At 41.4% G+C, this 18,021-nt stretch overlaps 1 protein-coding gene across 1 annotated transcript in view; it reads right to left on the bottom strand.

Annotated features, from left to right (window-relative positions):
- The window catches only part of Cadps (calcium-dependent secretion activator 1), a 609,066-nt gene that overhangs the window by 415,495 nt on the left and 175,550 nt on the right, over positions 1-18,021 (bottom strand). The window contains exon 8 of the mRNA XM_068226018.1: positions 1,454-1,623. Within this exon, the coding sequence (XP_068082119.1) occupies positions 1,454-1,623 (170 nt within the window). The remainder of the gene's footprint in view (positions 1-1,453; positions 1,624-18,021) is intronic.

Below are 18,021 nucleotides of genomic sequence, written 5' to 3'. Positions count from 1 at the left end.
CTGACTTTATTTTTCATACTTTTTTTTAATATATAGGTAATTTCAATGCATGTTTGCCTGGCTCTTCAATACTCTTCACCTCTGTTATTATCTCTGCAAACTGGAAGATTTTGAATTCTAAAATATGATAAGTAAGTCCAATGATCACCGAGCTCGATAGCTGCAGTCGCTTAAGTGCGGCCAGTATCCAGTATTCGGGAGATAGTGGGTTCGAACCCCACTGTCGGCAGCCCTGAAGATGGTTTTCCGTGGTTTTCCATTTTCACACCAGGCAAATGCTGGGGCTGTACCTTAATTAAGGCCACGGCCGCTTCCTTCCCACTTCCAGCCCTCTCCCGTCCCATCGTCGCCATAAGACCTATCTGTGTCGATGCGACGTAAAACAAATAGAAAAAAAAGAAATTGAGCTCGCACACGTAGGGCATAGCTACTTAGCACGTAGGCAGCGACGCAATGGGTGTTCAACTGAAGTGCGCAGAGGTTACTACCCCCTGTCAGTTGCAGTTCCTGTACGATTGCGTAAATTTAACGTGCGAGTTTCGAAAGTGAAAAAATAAATTCACTTTCGTACACTTACAGGAAGACACTATAAGTTTTAAAAACAGTCCGTCTCCTGTTTTGAAGAGGAATTTATTGTGACTCTCAAGATGTTATTCTTAATGTGGTGAAATAGGTCAAATTTAATAAACATGTTTCCAGAACATATGCATTTATAATTTATTTCCTAAGATAGTTATTATTGTATAATACAGTATTACCTTTAGAAATTTAAAGAAATGAAGGCCTTGCAGTTTTTTCATAAATTTCCGTAACAGTTCATTGTCAGAAAAACATAATATTTTCGACATTTACAATGAAAACCATTGAACCGAGGAAGCTGAAATTGTGTAGGAATGAATATCTCTAGCCACTTTATTTTTTCTAAGATATTACTTAAACATTGAGAATGTACTCTTTCCTTGATGCCCGATTTGATATGGAATGCCCCATATTTAAGCTGAAATACATGCAAAGAAAATTGTTCGATCCCAGAGGTTACAATTGCTGACATTCCTTTAAAATCACCTGCTAAAGCCGAGACTTTGATAATTCATCTATGTATCCATTTCAAAATTAGTTACTTATCGGAATTATTTAATTTTCATGCGCCAAAAGCAAATTAATCCTTCATAATAATAATAATTGTTATTAATGTAAGTAGGAGAAATTGAAAGTGAATACAATTACGTTATGTTGAAAATCAAGCCGCAGCATTATATAATTTGAATTTAGCTAGCTGTCACCTTCATGAACAATTCCCTATGAGAGCATGCTGCGCATGGTGCATGAGGCATGCTTCATGTCACATGCACAATGACCCATCACACATGCCACATGTCACATGATGCATGCTACATGCAACATGTCACATTACTACATTCAGCACGTAATTCCAATGTCTTAGCATACATACCTGTGGTTATACCTTTTAAGTTTCTGCAGTCCATACTTAGAGTCCATCGATCCTTTAGAAACTGGCAGAGATTCCAAATTTGCCATAAGCAAATTTATTGACGACTTCAACTCTTCAATATACAGCGACTCCATTTCTTTCAAAACGAATTTCGGCATCAACTTGCGATTCTGTACAAAGAGAGAAAAATGTGAGTACATGGAGAATGTGCAACCAGCAGTGGGGCGGGTAAGATGAGTGCAACTTTTACCGAATTGTTCGGAGATAAGTAGCAAAAAGGTACAGTTGAACAATCAAAAGTTTACGCATGAAAAATGTTAAAATTGTGTATCGGTTACCATCGTCCTCAGGTGAGGTGGTACAGCTACGACAAAAAGTGATGCAACTCGCTTATTTTAAACGATACGTTACAGACATACCGTCAGTGCAAAATGCAAACCAGAATAACACAAAATAATACGATGAAATGAAGGAGAAACAGCCGTCGTGGTTAAAAACGTATGTGAAATGAGGGACACGCCTGGCGAGTGAAGCTCGATGTGAACCACTTCCTTACTTGTTAGTGTAGACGAAAGGTCGTTGATTATCAAGCAGCAAATCCGGGGTTGAAATACTTGCATCGATTGTTTTTTACTGGACTCCGCTACTCTGTTTTATAATTGCATCATACTAAGAATCTTTGCATTACCACTCCGAATGCTTACAATGAGCGCGTAGTTTATTGTCACTGGCCCTTCGAAGGACTGTTATAGAGGTTTAAATATACTACGTGCCATGTACAGTGTCCCGTGTTCATGCGCGTGTCAGTTAGCTGCTTTAATTTGTTTTAAACTTTTATGTTGTTGCGTTAACCAAACAAGTGTGTATTTCTAATAATTGCGTAATCTGGCAATGTGCTTTTAATTATGTTAGTCCTGAAAAGGAATGTTATCGATATCACCTAATACCTCGTCCAGTATCCATCGGCTTGAACAACTTGTCGGAGCCGATGTAGCTTTGAGTCAACAAGCTTCCCAAATTATTCCTCGTCCACGGCGATCTACTCCCATGGGTCCAACAAAACGCCCCATAAGGCTTCACGCGAACGCGGGAGAGAGTGAAGCCAGTGATTGTTTATATGGCGTCTCCACCTTGTCCACACATGTTCAATGGGGGTTCAAGTTTGTAGCTCGAATGACCCGATAGAGCAGTTCAATTGGGTCTTGCTCATACAATCAGCACTGAACACGACCGCTAGTGTGCATTGGGGAGTTGTCTTGCATGAACTGTGTTACCTCATCCGGACAGCGTTCTCTCACAGTAAGAACCATAATATTCTGCAGAATGTCCAACTGTTGGTTCTATGTCAGACGATCATCTATACCAGGGGTGCTCAGCTGGGTGCCCGTTGAGGCTAGCCTAGTGCGGCCGGGGTGGCCTGACGTAAATACGGGCAGCTTGCGTAGTAAGCATACGTCACAGTGAAGCGAGAGAGCGGAAACACTTTGCAGGGAAGCGAGGGAGCATTGACGTTCGATTGTGACTACTAGGCTCTCCTCCACTACTCAGCGAAGTGCTGACTGGGGCATATTATTTAAAATAAAGCTCTATAATCGCAACAAAAGAACGAAACTTTCCAAGATATTCTGGTTTGATTTCTACTACGCTCGATATAAACAGTCAGTTTTATTTTCATTTACCGTTTGTTTTCATTCAAAGAAGACTGGCACGTTATAATTTTTGTGTTACAATCCACGAAGGCACAGGGTTTAAGCACACAAGCTACGATTTACAATTCCTTGGATGGGAATGAGAGTACTTCCATTTAAAAAAGTAATTCCTGTTATTCATTAAGCAAAAAATAATATAATTACATAATGCAACAATGATTTTCCACAGTGTTGTAGTGTTATGTTATTTCCCCCGTTCACTGAATTTCTAAAAATAGTATTTGAAATTTAACAGGCATTCGGTGGTAATAGCTAGCCTCTAAATATCGAGAAGGAGTTTCATCACGAGTGAGGACATAGATATTTACTATCCAAGATTAAACAACTACAACAATAACGTAATTGTATGTCTTCAAATCAATAACCTCACTGATTTTATTCCCGGTAGGAATTATTGGATTGTTGTTTTTATCAGATAATTTAAACCCAAACAACTACAAGTCACAGTTTATCTAACTTAACTCCGTATTATATTAGAACTGTTCCTAAAGCACGTATTAAAATGTAATAGTGAAAATTGTAATTCATTGCGTATATTATAAAAATATTTGAGGTTGTTGGCCTAACACTTTATTGTATGCGGTCAAAATACATAATGTGAAACGTAAATTGAGAATGACGTGGACTTCTGCTCTCTTTCTTTCATTGTTATCTGCCTCCATTTTAAACTTGGTATCACCGCAGTGATCGAGACTGACTGGGAGAACTTTTCCCAACCTTCACGGCTGTGACGTAACCACAAAGTCACTGTGGCTGGATAGCCTACTTCTGACACCACGTATCTGACAATGCTGTTCCTATCCATTATTTCCCTCAAGACTGGTCACGCCTCCCAGCCACAGATGGATATGCAGTACATCACAACAATTTCCGTTGTGTTCATTTTCCCATGCTGAAATGTAAAGGAAATTGAACCTTGCCGTACACTAAGAATGTTGTTTGTATGACGTATTAACGCACTACTACAGAATAATATATTTATGATTCATTTTCCTTTACACATATGCACAAGAAAATGAACACAACGAAAAAGATCATACCTAACAATGCTCTTCCCATCCATTATTTTCCTTAAGACTTGTCACGCCTCCCAGCCTCATATGAATATGGAACAATTTTCGTTGTGTTCGTATGGTAATGTGTATAGGAAAATGAACGTTAAGTACTTTATACTGTAGGAGTGCGTAAGTAAGTCATGCAAACATACATTCCTAGAGTGTGGCACGGTAATGTAGAACACAACGAACATTATTCTGATGGACTGCATATCCATATGTGGATGGGAGGCGTGACCACTCTTAAGGAACGTAATGGATAATAGCAGCATTGTCTGATCAGTGTTTATTGCAACTAGCCCGTCCATACGCTCATCGCCTGCCAGCCCGCCCGCTTACAGTGCCGGACGCCCGCGAGACGGAATGCCCAGCGTGAGCACCTCTGATCTATACGATGAAGTACTCGAGCCCCATCAGACGATATCCACCCCAAACACAACACAGATATGCGGCCACTGCGTGAAAACTCGGCTATACATCTTTCGTCGTGTATCGGGCTCCCCGTGGCAGACTCATCCATCAACCATCTCTTCATCGGAGAGAGACTCTTTGACGGCAGCCTTTCTGCAGTGGAGTCCGGCTTCTCGTAATTATTTACGGACCGTATAAGGACATCCAGGAACATTTGTTACCTACGTGAGGTCCGCCGAGTTTAAGAATGGGTTCTCCTGTGAAGTTTCAACAAACCCGTTGTTTTCTTCCCTAATAGAAACCTTCTTTAAACCAGTGCCCGGTAGATCTCCAATGTCCGCTGACACCCGCCAATGCTGTATCCATCACTGAGGTAGGTGAAACGTCACACCGAATCGCTGTCTGACGAATGCTAAAACTGCCGTGTTAAACGAGAGCTAGGACTTGCTCTCTTGACGCGTGTGAATAATCTGCCATGTCAGAATGGAGTGAAGCATTTAGCACCAAAGTTCGGCCAAACTTGGTGTGTTTGTTGCCTGACGTCATCACTGTGTAAGAAGTCGTTCACGCCGGGATTCCAACTTTAGCTGTTACGTACTGTATGCAGGAATTGTGTAGCCTATAGGTGATCCACTATGCTACGCGGAACAGTGCCATGTGCTTTTAATTTCATAGTGCTGAATGCAAGCGCATTTTGCGAGAAGGAGACGGAAGGTATAGGGGAGAGAGTGACAAGTACGGGCCATGTTGCAAACACATAGCCGAAGTGGACTTTCTTATGTTTCACGTCTCTGGAGATGCGACAATTTTTGATTGTTTATCTGTAGAGTGTCCACATTTAACTTCGATTACGTCCGATTGTATGAGAGCAATGGAACTGCAACATGAAGATTTTGCACATGGCCAAATGTAGCTGCAGTCGTCACATGATGTTACAGCGTTCTGTAGAATATATTGGGACAGTGTGATGTTTAGGTAATTATACTTCATGAATTCAAACTTGAACATAAACGTTTAAAAGGCAGAAATGTATGGTAACATTATGAAGTACGGGGAGAAGACTCGACGTCAATACGGTAATGCCTCGTTGGTTTGAAACATATCGTACCAAGGACCAGAGTCTCCAAGGAACTACACACTTCAAGGACGCTTAAAAGGCATGTGAAGAGACAAATCCATGCAGCACTGTTAAGGTACTTGCCAGAGAAGTAAATCATTCCATTTCAACCATTATCGATCATCTACAATAAATAGAGAAAGTGACAGAATGGACAGCTGGGTACCGCAGAATTAATATCACATCATATGCATGGTGGTGCCAACGGCCGTAGCCGTGTTGAAACACCGGATCCCGTAAGATCTCCGAAGTTAAGCAACATTGAGCGTGGTCAGGAGTTGGATGGGTTGCCACGCGCTGTTGGTGGGAGGTAAGGGAATGGAGGAGCGGAAAGGAACTGGCCACCCTACCGCACGTAAACTCCGACTCAGGAGCACCTCTGCGGAGGTTCGGACCTGCCTTCGGGCAGAATAACCCTTACCTTACCATATGCATGGTGGATTGACATCTGTAGGTAGTAATCTCTTTATTGGTCGTGACAATGAATTTCTACGAGTAATTTGTGATAAAAAGTAGATCACGTACGATAATTGTAACCGAAGTGGGCAGTGACTGGGCGTTAGCCAAATCTCCCAGGCACTTCATATTCACAGTTGGCTCGAAGGAAGTTTTGTGTTGTTAGTGTGATGGATGCCCTTGGTTGCTGTCGATTACAAGCTGTCCTCTTGGTAAAATGATCACCAGAAGACCTGGTGGAACAGAATTTTACCTTATTATATACTAGGAAATGGATTTTCATGCAGTTGCATATTCTTTACTTGGACTTAAAATCTGTATGCTAATGCATTATCTATACGAATTGTCAATTTTTGAGTTTGTTAAACATTGTTTTAAATCGTATATAATAGCATAGTTTACCCAGTTTTGTTAATGCATCATATCTTTAATACTGTAGTGTCCATGCGGGACATTTATAGGGTTTTCGATGTATTTTCTCTTTCTGATGTTAACTCCTTACTGCATAATTTTTACTTTCTGAAAAATCTGACTGCTTAAATATAGTGTCCTTACCTCAGGGAAAACAGAAAAAGAATCTTATCTTCATCTGGCAGATTTTTTTTTTATGGGCTTGTAATAATGGTTATCCTTTGATGCAACTTTCTCTGCCACGCTACCGCGCCCCTTCCTCTTCATTTGTGCCTCTTGAGGTATAACGCAGCTAGGTATACGACTGAAGCGGACCGTCGCTAGTGGTAGTAGTCCTTCCTTGTGTGAGGTACTTCCAGAGGGATACTGGTGAACCAACTGTCAAGAAAACTTATGATTTACGTGTCGAGGGACTGTTTGGGTAAGCCACACTGCAATATTAGTGCTGGCTCCTAGGTCTGGAGCACAATGTATTACAACATTGCTCTACTTAGTGCTGGGGACGGAGCGGAGCGGAGCAGTTGTTGTGACGTCATCACCCGGTAGTACCGAGTGAATGTCCTGACGCGGGACGTTTAAACACGTTATAGGTATGGCACTGCGAAGGTATTGCATCCCCCTATTAATACCCTTCTCTCACAACGTAACAACTGTAAATAACTGCATATATATTCACTATAATTGTTATATACGTAACTGCTAGGGAGTAGGAGGTAGTATGTGGAATAAATGTTAGTAACTCGTATAGTTAACTCATTCGAATAGTGAAAAAAAAGTATGGCGCATACCTACCGAAAGGGTTTGTATACAAGGGGATTGGAAGTTAACAGAAAAGTAATGTATTAACAATTATTTCGTAAGTTCATGTGATACGGCACACTGTTGATGAGAAGAATAACCTGAATATAAAGAATCTTATCAGAATATAATGAAAAACACTGACATAATTTCATGTACAGGATGACAAAAGTAATTACGTAAATGAACGTTGACTGGAATGTCCTTCTTTGCAAATGTGATTACAAAACATATCTGACAACATACTACTACACGTCCCAATGCCAAACAGCTATCAGTAGAATGCTTCTATAAATACACTTATTATATTATATTATATTATAATATTATATTATATTATATTATATTATATTATATTATATTATATTATATTATATTATATTATATTATATTATATTATATTATATTTGATGTGCCACCACCCGTCGCGTATGTGCGGCCACAAAATTTGCATTTTGCGTGTTTCCTATTATCAGTGATGTCAAAAAACTGCCAGGCATCCGACGGTTTTCGTGGCATTTGTGGAACAACGTTCTGTAAAAATTTCTTTAAATTCCTTTAAATATTCTAAAAATGTAACTACTATCTACGAATATGTTTAAATATCACACTAACACCACAAATATAATCTAAGAGTCTTTACATTATCTACAAAACATAACAAGCGTAGGAAATATATACGTACATTCGAAACACACAGATTGAATACAGGTACTTTCGTACGTGTGTTGTGCGCTACACTGTGCTCAGGTCCTCCGCGAGTACTCGCAGTTGTAAGCGGAGGGGATCGGTGGTGCGCTTTACCGCTACAACCGGATTACTCATCGGTATTACTCGCTCCGTCCCCACCTCTAGCTCTACTCTCCTGCAAATATTTCAAAATCGTAACTGAAGAGTGACACGCCACTTAGGACTAGGGCTTTGAACCCCACTTGTGTGGTTTCTTATGGTTGAGCTATTTGAATGACAACCTACATTTTGTAGGAATAATCTGCTCATCGATAACTACAAAACTCTCTCTCACTCAATTTGTCCAGTAACGGACGGATTTTTAAATTCATCGTGGTTAGGTTCACCTGCTAATACTAACTTAGGTCACAAAAATGAATGAAATGTTTCACTTCTTTCCATCGGTTACAGGTAATTACTTCACTAACATTGGAATGGCGAAGGTATCTGCACCAGTCGTGCATCGTTGATGGAAGTCGAATTATTGATATGTATATGGACATACCAATAAACTGTTCTACCTCATCGGTACTAACATTTACACTGACTGACAGAGCAAATGCAACACCAAGAAGGAGTCGTTCGAAAGGGATGAAAGTTGGGGAAAAAACAGAGACGGCACGGACGGATAATTGATGTTTATTTCAAACCGATATGCAGGTTACACAATGCGCACGGCATCGACTCAGTAGGATGTAGGACCACCGCGAGCGGCGATGCACGCAGAAACACGTCGAGGTACAGAGTCAATAAGAGTGCGGATGGTGTCCTGAGGGATGGTTCTCCATTCTCTGTCAACCATTTGCCACAGTTGGTCGTCCGTACGAGGCTGGGGCAGAGTTTGCAAACGGCGTCCAATGAGATCCCACACGTGTTCGATTGGTGAGAGATCCGGAGAGTACGCTGACCACGGAAGCATCTGTACACCTCGTAGAGCCTGTTGGGAGATGCGAGCAGTGTGTGGGCGGGCATTATCCTGCTGAAACAGAGCATTGGGCAGCCCCTGAAGGTACGGGAGTGCCACCGGCCGCAGCACATGTTGCACGTAGCGGTGGGCATTTAACGTGCCTTGAATACGCACTAGAGGTGACGTGGAATCATACGCAATAGCGCCCCAAACCATGATGCCGCGTTGTCTAGCGGTAGGGCGCTCCACAGTTACTGCCGGATTTGACCTTTCTCCACGCCGACGCCACACTCGTCTGCGGTGACTATCACTGACAGAACAGAAGCGTGACTCATCGGAGAACACGACGTTCCGCCATTCCCTCATCCAAGTCGCTCTAGCCCGGCACCATGCCAGGCGTGCACGTCTATGCTGTGGAGTCAATGGTAGTCTTCTGAGCGGACGCCGGGAGTGCAGGCCTCCTTCAACCAATCGACGGGAAATTGTTCTGGTCGATATTGGAACAGCCAGGGTGTCTTGCACATGCTGAAGAATGGCGGTTGACGTGGCGTGCGGGGCTGCCACCGCTTGGCGGCGGATGCGCCGATCCTCGCGTGCTGACGTCACTCGAGCTGCGCCTGGACCCCTCGCACGTGCCACATGTCCCTGCGCCAACCATCTTCGCCACAGGCGCTGCACCGTGGACACATCCCTATGGGTATCGGCTGCGATTTGACGAAGCGACCAACCTGCCCTTCTCAGCCCGATCACCATACCCCTCGTAAAGTCGTCTGTCTGCTGGAAATGCCTCCGTTGACGGCGGCCTGGCATTCTTAGCTATACACGTGTCCTGTGGCACACGACAACACGTTATACAATGACTGTCGGCTGAGAAATCACGGTACGAAGTGGGCCATTCGCCAACGCCGTGTCCCATTTATCGTTCGCTACGTGCGCAGCACAGCGGCGCATTTCACATCATGAGCATACCTCAGTGACGTCAGTCTGCCCTGCAATTAGCATAAAGTTCTGACCACTCCTTCTTGGTGTTGCATTTGCTCTGTCAGTCAGTGTACATATTTATTGGGCTGGCATTGAAGAGAATAGAAATGTCCTTGTTCAGTTTTATATTCCACGATCTCGTTAGCAAATAAATAGGAGAAATGTTCTACTGGAGTATCAAGATATAAACTTTCCTGAGGTAGAGCAATATTTCCAGTACATTTTGTTTTATCTTCCATTCTCACCAAATTCCCTACATTCTAGTCCATTTTAGGCTTCCTCACCTTCGCTGTTGCATCTGAAATGATTTGGATTGTAGCAAGCCTATCCGCAAGAGGAATGTCATCAAAGTTACGGTATTCAGTAGGCCTAACGTCTGAATCATCATCTGTGTCTGATTCTGTTTCAGGTATAAGAGTAACACTATTCTTCGCGTTATGCTTTCAAGGAATATCATGATCTGACTCCAAAGCAAGAATGTCATATTCCTTTCCTCCTATAGGCTACGTAATGCATTATCAGAGAGATTAGGCTCGTCACAAATATTCCAATGGGGTATAATCAGTACACGAGTTAAAGAGCCATACAAGTTTCCTATATTCATTGCAGTAATCCAGCTGAAAGGGAAGAGATTGGAATGTTATAGTTCCAGTAGCAAGAATTAGGTTATGTCACACAGTAACTGCATGTTGTGCCAAATCTGTCACAAACCTATTTTGAAATTTTATAATTACTCTAGAAGGCAAATGTTCAAACTTGACTCTTTACAGTTGTCCTGATACATGAATGTTTGCGCAGTTCGGCTCCATGGCTAAATGTTTAGTGTGCTGGCCTTTAGTAACAGGGGTCCCGGGTTCGATTCCCGGCAGGGTGTGGAATTGTAACCATGATTGGTTAATTCCCATGGCACGGGGACTGGGTGTATGTGTCGTCTTCATCACCATTTCATCTTCATCACGACGCGCAGGTCGCCTACGGGAGTCGAATCAAAACACCTGCACCTGGCGAGCCGAAGTCCTCGGACACATCCCGGCACTAAAAGCCATACGCCATTTCATTTCAATGTCTCCGCAGTAATTTTATGAAACGCAAATCGAACTACTACAGTACTATATGAAATACAACTCTCTTTGCAGTCAGATATGTAGTAAGCAGCTTACAACACAAGCAAGAGATAAAAGTCAAATGTTTCCTTACTCCGTACATGCTGCTCACATCTACTTATTCTTAACCTACCGTGTACCATATTTGTCACTATCTGCGTTCATGAATTAACAATTACAAGCTATATAAAAATAAACGGGTATGTGTCCATATGTATCACAGTATGCAGTAAGGAGATGATTCATCGCTGTTCGGGCAAACGGTCATATCCCCCAATACTCTTCCTATCTATTATTTTCCTTAAGATTGGTCACGTCTTCCAGCATTAACGTTGTGTTCATCTTCCTATGCGCATGTGTAAAGATAAATGAACCTTACCGTACCGTACTCCAGGAATGTACTGTATGTTTGCATGACGTATTTACGCACTCCTACAGTATAATTCACTTAAGGTTCGTTTTCCTTTACACGTTAGCATACGAAAATGAACACAACGAAAATTGTTCTGATGGACTGCATATCTATATGTGGCTGGGAGGCGTGACAAGTCTTAAGGAAAGTAATGGATAAAAAGAGCATTATGATATATGACCTTTTGCCCGAACAGCAACTAATTATTCTCCCAAACACCCTTTTATAAATAAAATAAAATATTGCATGAAAACAATTACAACTGTATGACATGTGAATCCCTCTATACAATTCCCACGCTCGGATGCTCACTTCACAGCGTCTTGTGGTGTAATCGTAACTGAAAAGTGTAAATGTATTGGATGAGCCGGGCACTTCTCGGCTTTGAGGAGAAAATGCTGACATGCAACAGTGTGTCATAGAAGTCTTTGCAATACTTGCCACTGAGCATGTAACGAATCGAAGCTGAAGCTTCTCGGGGAATCCCACGTTTTGCAGTGCTCAGTCCAATGCTCAACTTTTGCGAGTCAGTCTGTCAACAGTTTTCGCCATGACATTTTACACGAGTTGTGATTAAAATTAGTGCATTGTTTAATTTATTTCCTTTATTTAACATGCCAAAAGTGAAACTGAGCGAAACATCGAAATTACAACAGTATCAGCGGGAGTTTGCTGCAGATTTGATGACAACAGATGGACGAAGTGCAAAAGCCGATGACCTCGATGTTAGGCCCTTTTAAACAACAATCATTATCTGTATTTCAATGCGTGCAGAAAAACGTTGGTAGCGATAAACATTTCCTAGTGTTTTAGCACTTTAATACCGTTGAATACAAAGAAACCTCTAAGATTAAATCGACACAAAATTACTTCGTTCAAAAATATTGCTTTGCGACTTCCGGTAACAGTTTTCCTCATTTTTCATTTTGTGTGAATCTCTTTCAGAGGCAGACATTCTTTTATAGAAACTAATCAACACCAATCTGAAATAAATAAATAAATAAATAAATAAATAAATAAATAAATAAATAAATAAATAAATAAATAAATAAATAAATAAATAAATAAATAAATAAATAAATAAAATGAGAGGTATACACAGTATAAAGTGCCAGATATGTCAAATATTTTCTGAGATCGGTGCTGTTTCTCTTCTTCCGTCATCAAACTAAACTTGTCACAGATCTGTTCTCGAGCTAGGGCGATGTCCGTTCGGACCGTTCGATTCATATCGTTCAGGTATTCAGTTACTTTTATCACTTTCTTGAGCCATTCGAGTTGAGAACTATTTACTACGTTTACAGGGTCTCTACGTCTTGAATCACCTGTCCATCGGCCGTATTTACGTTCTGAGTTCGGACCTCATTATAATTAACCTCTCATCGATCTCTTCATTATAAGCACTTATGGAATTCGCAACTTCAGCTTGCAGATTTTGTATCTCTTTCTGCACCTGCGAAATACTGTGAAATCGCTGATACGTAATTTTGTACAGTCTGTATCGCGCGTTTGAAGGTAGTACTTATTTCTTGTAAGTTGCCTTGGATTTTCTGCTTAATTATTCAAAAGAGTCTTTGTATCATGTATCGTCTCCTGCATGTTTCTCAGATTTCCTTCTTCTCCGTTCTGTACTGCATCTGCATTGCTTCCTGTACTTCTTATATTCTCTCCACTTTGTCCTGGATTTCCCTTCACATTGCTCCCTGTATTTTGTTCTGCATTACTTCCTGTCCCTCCTGTATTTTATTCACTAAACTCACAAGTTATTTGATCATGCATCATTTTCATCAACATTATTTACAACAATCCTAACTCTGTCTAAGTTTTGGGAATAATATACAGGGTATCCTTGAAAAAGGTTCCAATATTTACAGTGTAGGCAAAATGCAACAAACGATGGAGAAGTTCCTATAAACATTGGTCGCAAACCAAAGATCTTCGGAGTTATGGTCCGCTAACACTACTGTCAATCATCACCATGTCTTTGATGTAATCTTCATAACATGTGCTCAATGTGACCGCCATCCACTGCAATGCAGCCTTCCACCCTACGTCGCATGGAAACACGCACTCGTTGGAACACCCCTGGCTGTTGCCGGATTGTATCACAGGCATCGAAAACGCGTTCTCGATGTTTATCCACACCATCTATGGGGACCGCATACACCATGGTCTTTACATGTCCCCAAAGCAAAAAATCTAAAGGGTTAAGTTCAGGCGAACCGTCAGGCCAAGGTACTGGCCCTCCCCGACCAATCCATCGCTCATGGAAGACCCGCGTTAGGTGTCGCCTAAAACTACGATGCAAATGGTTTGGTGCCCCATCGATCATGTACCACATTTGCAGTCGTTTACGACCAATGTTTAGGTAAGAAAGTATTTCCGTCCTTTGTTGCATACGCCAGTCCATAAATTATTGGAACATCGCGATCATTGATAGCAGTGGTAGCGGACCATAATTCTGAAGACATTTTTCCTTCATTTGTTGCGTGCTGCCTCCACTGTAAATATTGGGAACTTTTTTAAGGAAACTCTGTAGTGCCGCACAGAGCCACGTGTCCCAGCGTGTGTGTTACAAAATGGTTCTGGCTGAAGAGGAATGTCTTTTGCCGTTGCGTTAATGCTTCTTTTCTCTAGGGTGTTTAAAAATATTTTTAACTGAAGATATCCAGATATCCACTACGAGAAAATTTGCGCGAATTATTTCTACTATAGCCTACGGTGCAACCCAGGGAATTGGAAATGTTTGCCTCTTGAAAGAAAATGGACGTATTTTATCGGATGTTGTTAAGTTATGAGGGCTGTTCTGATGTGTGCTACTCGCTAGTTCCGCGATCTACTAGCCGATAGCTTTACGACGGACATACTTTAAGATGATGTGTTCCCAAAGAGTGTGCCATAGGTCACGTATTCATATGAGGTTCTTCTGCAACAGGATCTCTCAACACAATCTCTTCCTCCGGATTCCTTTATCTTGTCCTCAATGGACGAGACGACGTATGGTGGAACATACTGCGATCTGGATGTCGTCTCTCTGGTTATTGCCGTGCACATAGCGTAGCTGCTTGTCGTTGGTTGTGGTGATACTCTCCAGAAATAAGCAGCATATCTACAAGTTCGTCATTCGTACAACGTGGTCGTTCTATTGCTATGCACCTACTCTTCTTTACGCGCTACAGCTTGTATGCCTTAAGTAATGTACCAACTGTGGGATTCAGAAATATGGATAATCGAGTTCTATAAATAATTAATGATCGCAGCAATCTCAAACTTAATTGAAGGGCTTATTTCCAAAGTGTCGCATAGATTTCATTTTCTCCATGTAGCATCATCACTTCGAACAAAATTTGCTTGGCATGGTGGCTAAAACCTCAGTGCAAAAGAATACCATAAAAATGGACGGGGTATCTTGGATTTACGTCGCTTTGGAACAGAAGACTGCTTCGAAATACGAATTTTGCAGAACGGTGTAGGTTACATTTCTTCCTAGGTGCTCAAACATTCACAATATAATGCTTAACACTTCACAAATGCTGCATTTATTCACAATTTAAGAATTCCAAACTCCATACAATATGAATAGAAAATAAAAATGCCTACAATGTAAAAAAAACGTAAATATAATTTAGCACGGCCTAACATATGACTGAAAACAAACATAAAGATGATTGTCTCGTAATTTTGAACACACAGATTTACGGGAGAAAATGGTTTTTCTTTGCTAATTGCTTGACGTCGCACCGACACAGATAGGTCTTATGGCGACGATGGGACAGGAACGGCCTAGGAATGGGAAGGAAGCGGCCGTGGCCTTAATCAAGGTACAGCCCCAGCATTTTCCTGGTGTGAAAATGGGAAACCACAGAAAACCATCTTCAGGGCTGCCGACAGTGGGGTTCGAACCCAATATCTCCCGGATGCGAGCTCACAGCTGCGCGACCCTAGAGAAAATGTTTGAAAGGAGCTACTGGTTCATACACTTCACATGTTCAACTCACAAAATAAATTAAAAAAACCATTATTACAATCGAGTTGAAGGACGTTATATTTTTCTTTGTGAGTTTCAATGTTCAGCAGTTGAAGTAGAAGAGAGCAGTGTGTCGTAAAGTGCCATGGTTCTTCACGTACACCCAATTTATCGAGGAGGTTCTTAATAGCCTTGGCTTTGTCTTCATTCAATACATTGCCCAATGGTTCTTGTTGTCCTTCAAGAAACAACCATTTCCTACCGCTTTTCAGCAGGGTGTGTTTGCACATTGCAAAAACCACGAGCGAAAGAGAAGAATCCCACCACAACCAGTAAGCGGTCATGTGATATGAGCGCGCAGAGCTATTGGTCATGTGGAGTAGCGGCACTTTGGAAATAAATACGTTCCCCCATGATAAAGCATTATTGTGGGAATACATTTTCACGTTCAGCTTGAAATCCGTAATAAGTAGAGTTGCGTCACTTTGGAAATAAGCCCTCCAAATGCACCAAATTATAGCTACATTCTTTCTGCGTTTAACAGTGGTATGCAACCTTTTTGCATTGTTTATTTCTGCAGCTGTTGTAATCGGAACGAAATAGAACGTGCTTTTGGCATTCTACGGACAAAGGTCGAATTTTATACTACGTAACATCAAAACGCGTGGTCAGAAAGTTATACAAGTTTACAGTATATGTCTCAAACAAGACTGCATATTCACAAGAGTTTATCGCATCAGTTTAAAATATTGTTAACAATTTAATTTGTAATGGGTTTATCAGTTCTGCGAAATCGGACAAAGCTGTGGTTAACATCGTTATGAACGCTGCATTTATTGTTTTCATAATCCATGTTTACAGAAGATATATTCACATCCCTAGTTTTTATACCAATTACCATTTGAGGGGGAAATTGCGTGAGTGCCAAGAGGGAATACGCTACACTCCAACTGCCTGTAAAGCTCTCTCTTTAAAACAGGAGTAATATTTAACAAAATTAAACATCGACCATTTCTCATCACCTTTTTTGCATAAGAGCTTTAAACCTAAAACGGCGGGTTTAAAATGGCGAGCTGCTTATTACTTAAAAGTATCGTTTTTATCTATGTTATGTACAAAATATTTATACCTACAACAGATTTAATCAACGCCATTCGTATTTACATATGTACAAAGACAGCAAACAAATCATAGTTGCAAAATTTTCTCATCAGAGGTGTCGGTTCATGTTGAGTCAGAGCTCGGAGGGATGTTGTCAGCAAGTTCATAGTTGTCTCACAAATGGTACTCAATTTTCTGGGCGTGCTGAGTACATTTTGTCCATAAGTGAGGTGTTACCGAGAGTAAAGTTTCAGGCTTCTCCTAATTTCGGTGGCATGGTGATTTTTGTTTTTTCCGTTTCCCCTTAACGTTAGCCCAAATAAGCTAAATTGCGTATAACTCGCAGTGAGTAACAGGCGGCCAAACTAACTCCACGTCAGAACGGAGTTCTTTGTCAGTATGTCGAGGTTCCTTTCAGGTGTCACAACGTATGGTCTAGCATAGTCAGTTCTGATTTCGTAACCTGTTCACACCATTCAGCATAAGGTAAGGTAAGGGTGTATTCTGCCCGAAGGCAGGTCCGAACCTCCGCAGAGGTGTGCCTGAGCCGGAATTTACGTGCGGTAGGGTGGCCAGTTCCTTTCCGCTCCTCCATTCCCTTACCCCCAGCAACAGCGCGTGGCAAACCATCTAAATCTTGGCCACGCCCAGTGTTGCTTAACTTCGGAGATCTCACGGGATCCGGTGTTTCAACACAGCCATTCAACATAGAGCGGTGGTAAAATATTTCTCTCCTTAAAACAAGATAAACTCTTAGCTTTCCACCACCACATACTGGGATTCCTTCGAGATGGATCTATCATTGTGTGATGCTGTGCCTGGTCAATAACAACGGTTTATTTGGCTGGCAAAAGGCTTAACATTTTCCTGAACCACTCCTCGAAATGGCTAGAGTTCATTTCGTTGTGGTAACCATCTTTTTTTTTTAACACCAAAGCCTAGCTCAGCACCTAGAATAACCACGATCTCTTCTTCTGAAAACCGAGATCTCAAAGGTATTGTGAGAGTACATTCTGGCAATTATTCTTTGTTAACTATGATGCGACTGCTCAAGTTGTTAATTTTACCATGGAGCATAGAGGTATTCATGCAGTACTGATGTGTTATTAGTTATAACATTAAAAATTTGGCCACATGTATAATTGGGATTTGGAACGATTTTGAATGACATTTGTGGTTCGTCAGTCATTCAATGACTTGAATTGTAGGACTGCTATCCAGTCGCAGCAGTTCGCCATTTTTGTTACCATCATTCTGATCGTCTTGGTGAGAACACCACTAGTCCTACTGTCTGTGTGAACAAGCTCAACAATGGAGACAAGACAATAATGCGCCATGCGCCATGAGACGGTGGCGCACGTATATGAATTTTACAATTTCGAGAAATGTTCATGGAGTGATTTATACTATA

This window comes from Anabrus simplex, chromosome 2, assembly GCF_040414725.1.
Source record: "Anabrus simplex isolate iqAnaSimp1 chromosome 2, ASM4041472v1, whole genome shotgun sequence".
Taxonomy (NCBI): Eukaryota; Metazoa; Arthropoda; class Insecta; order Orthoptera; family Tettigoniidae; genus Anabrus; species Anabrus simplex.
This window is presented reverse-complemented; position numbering and strand designations above follow the sequence as displayed.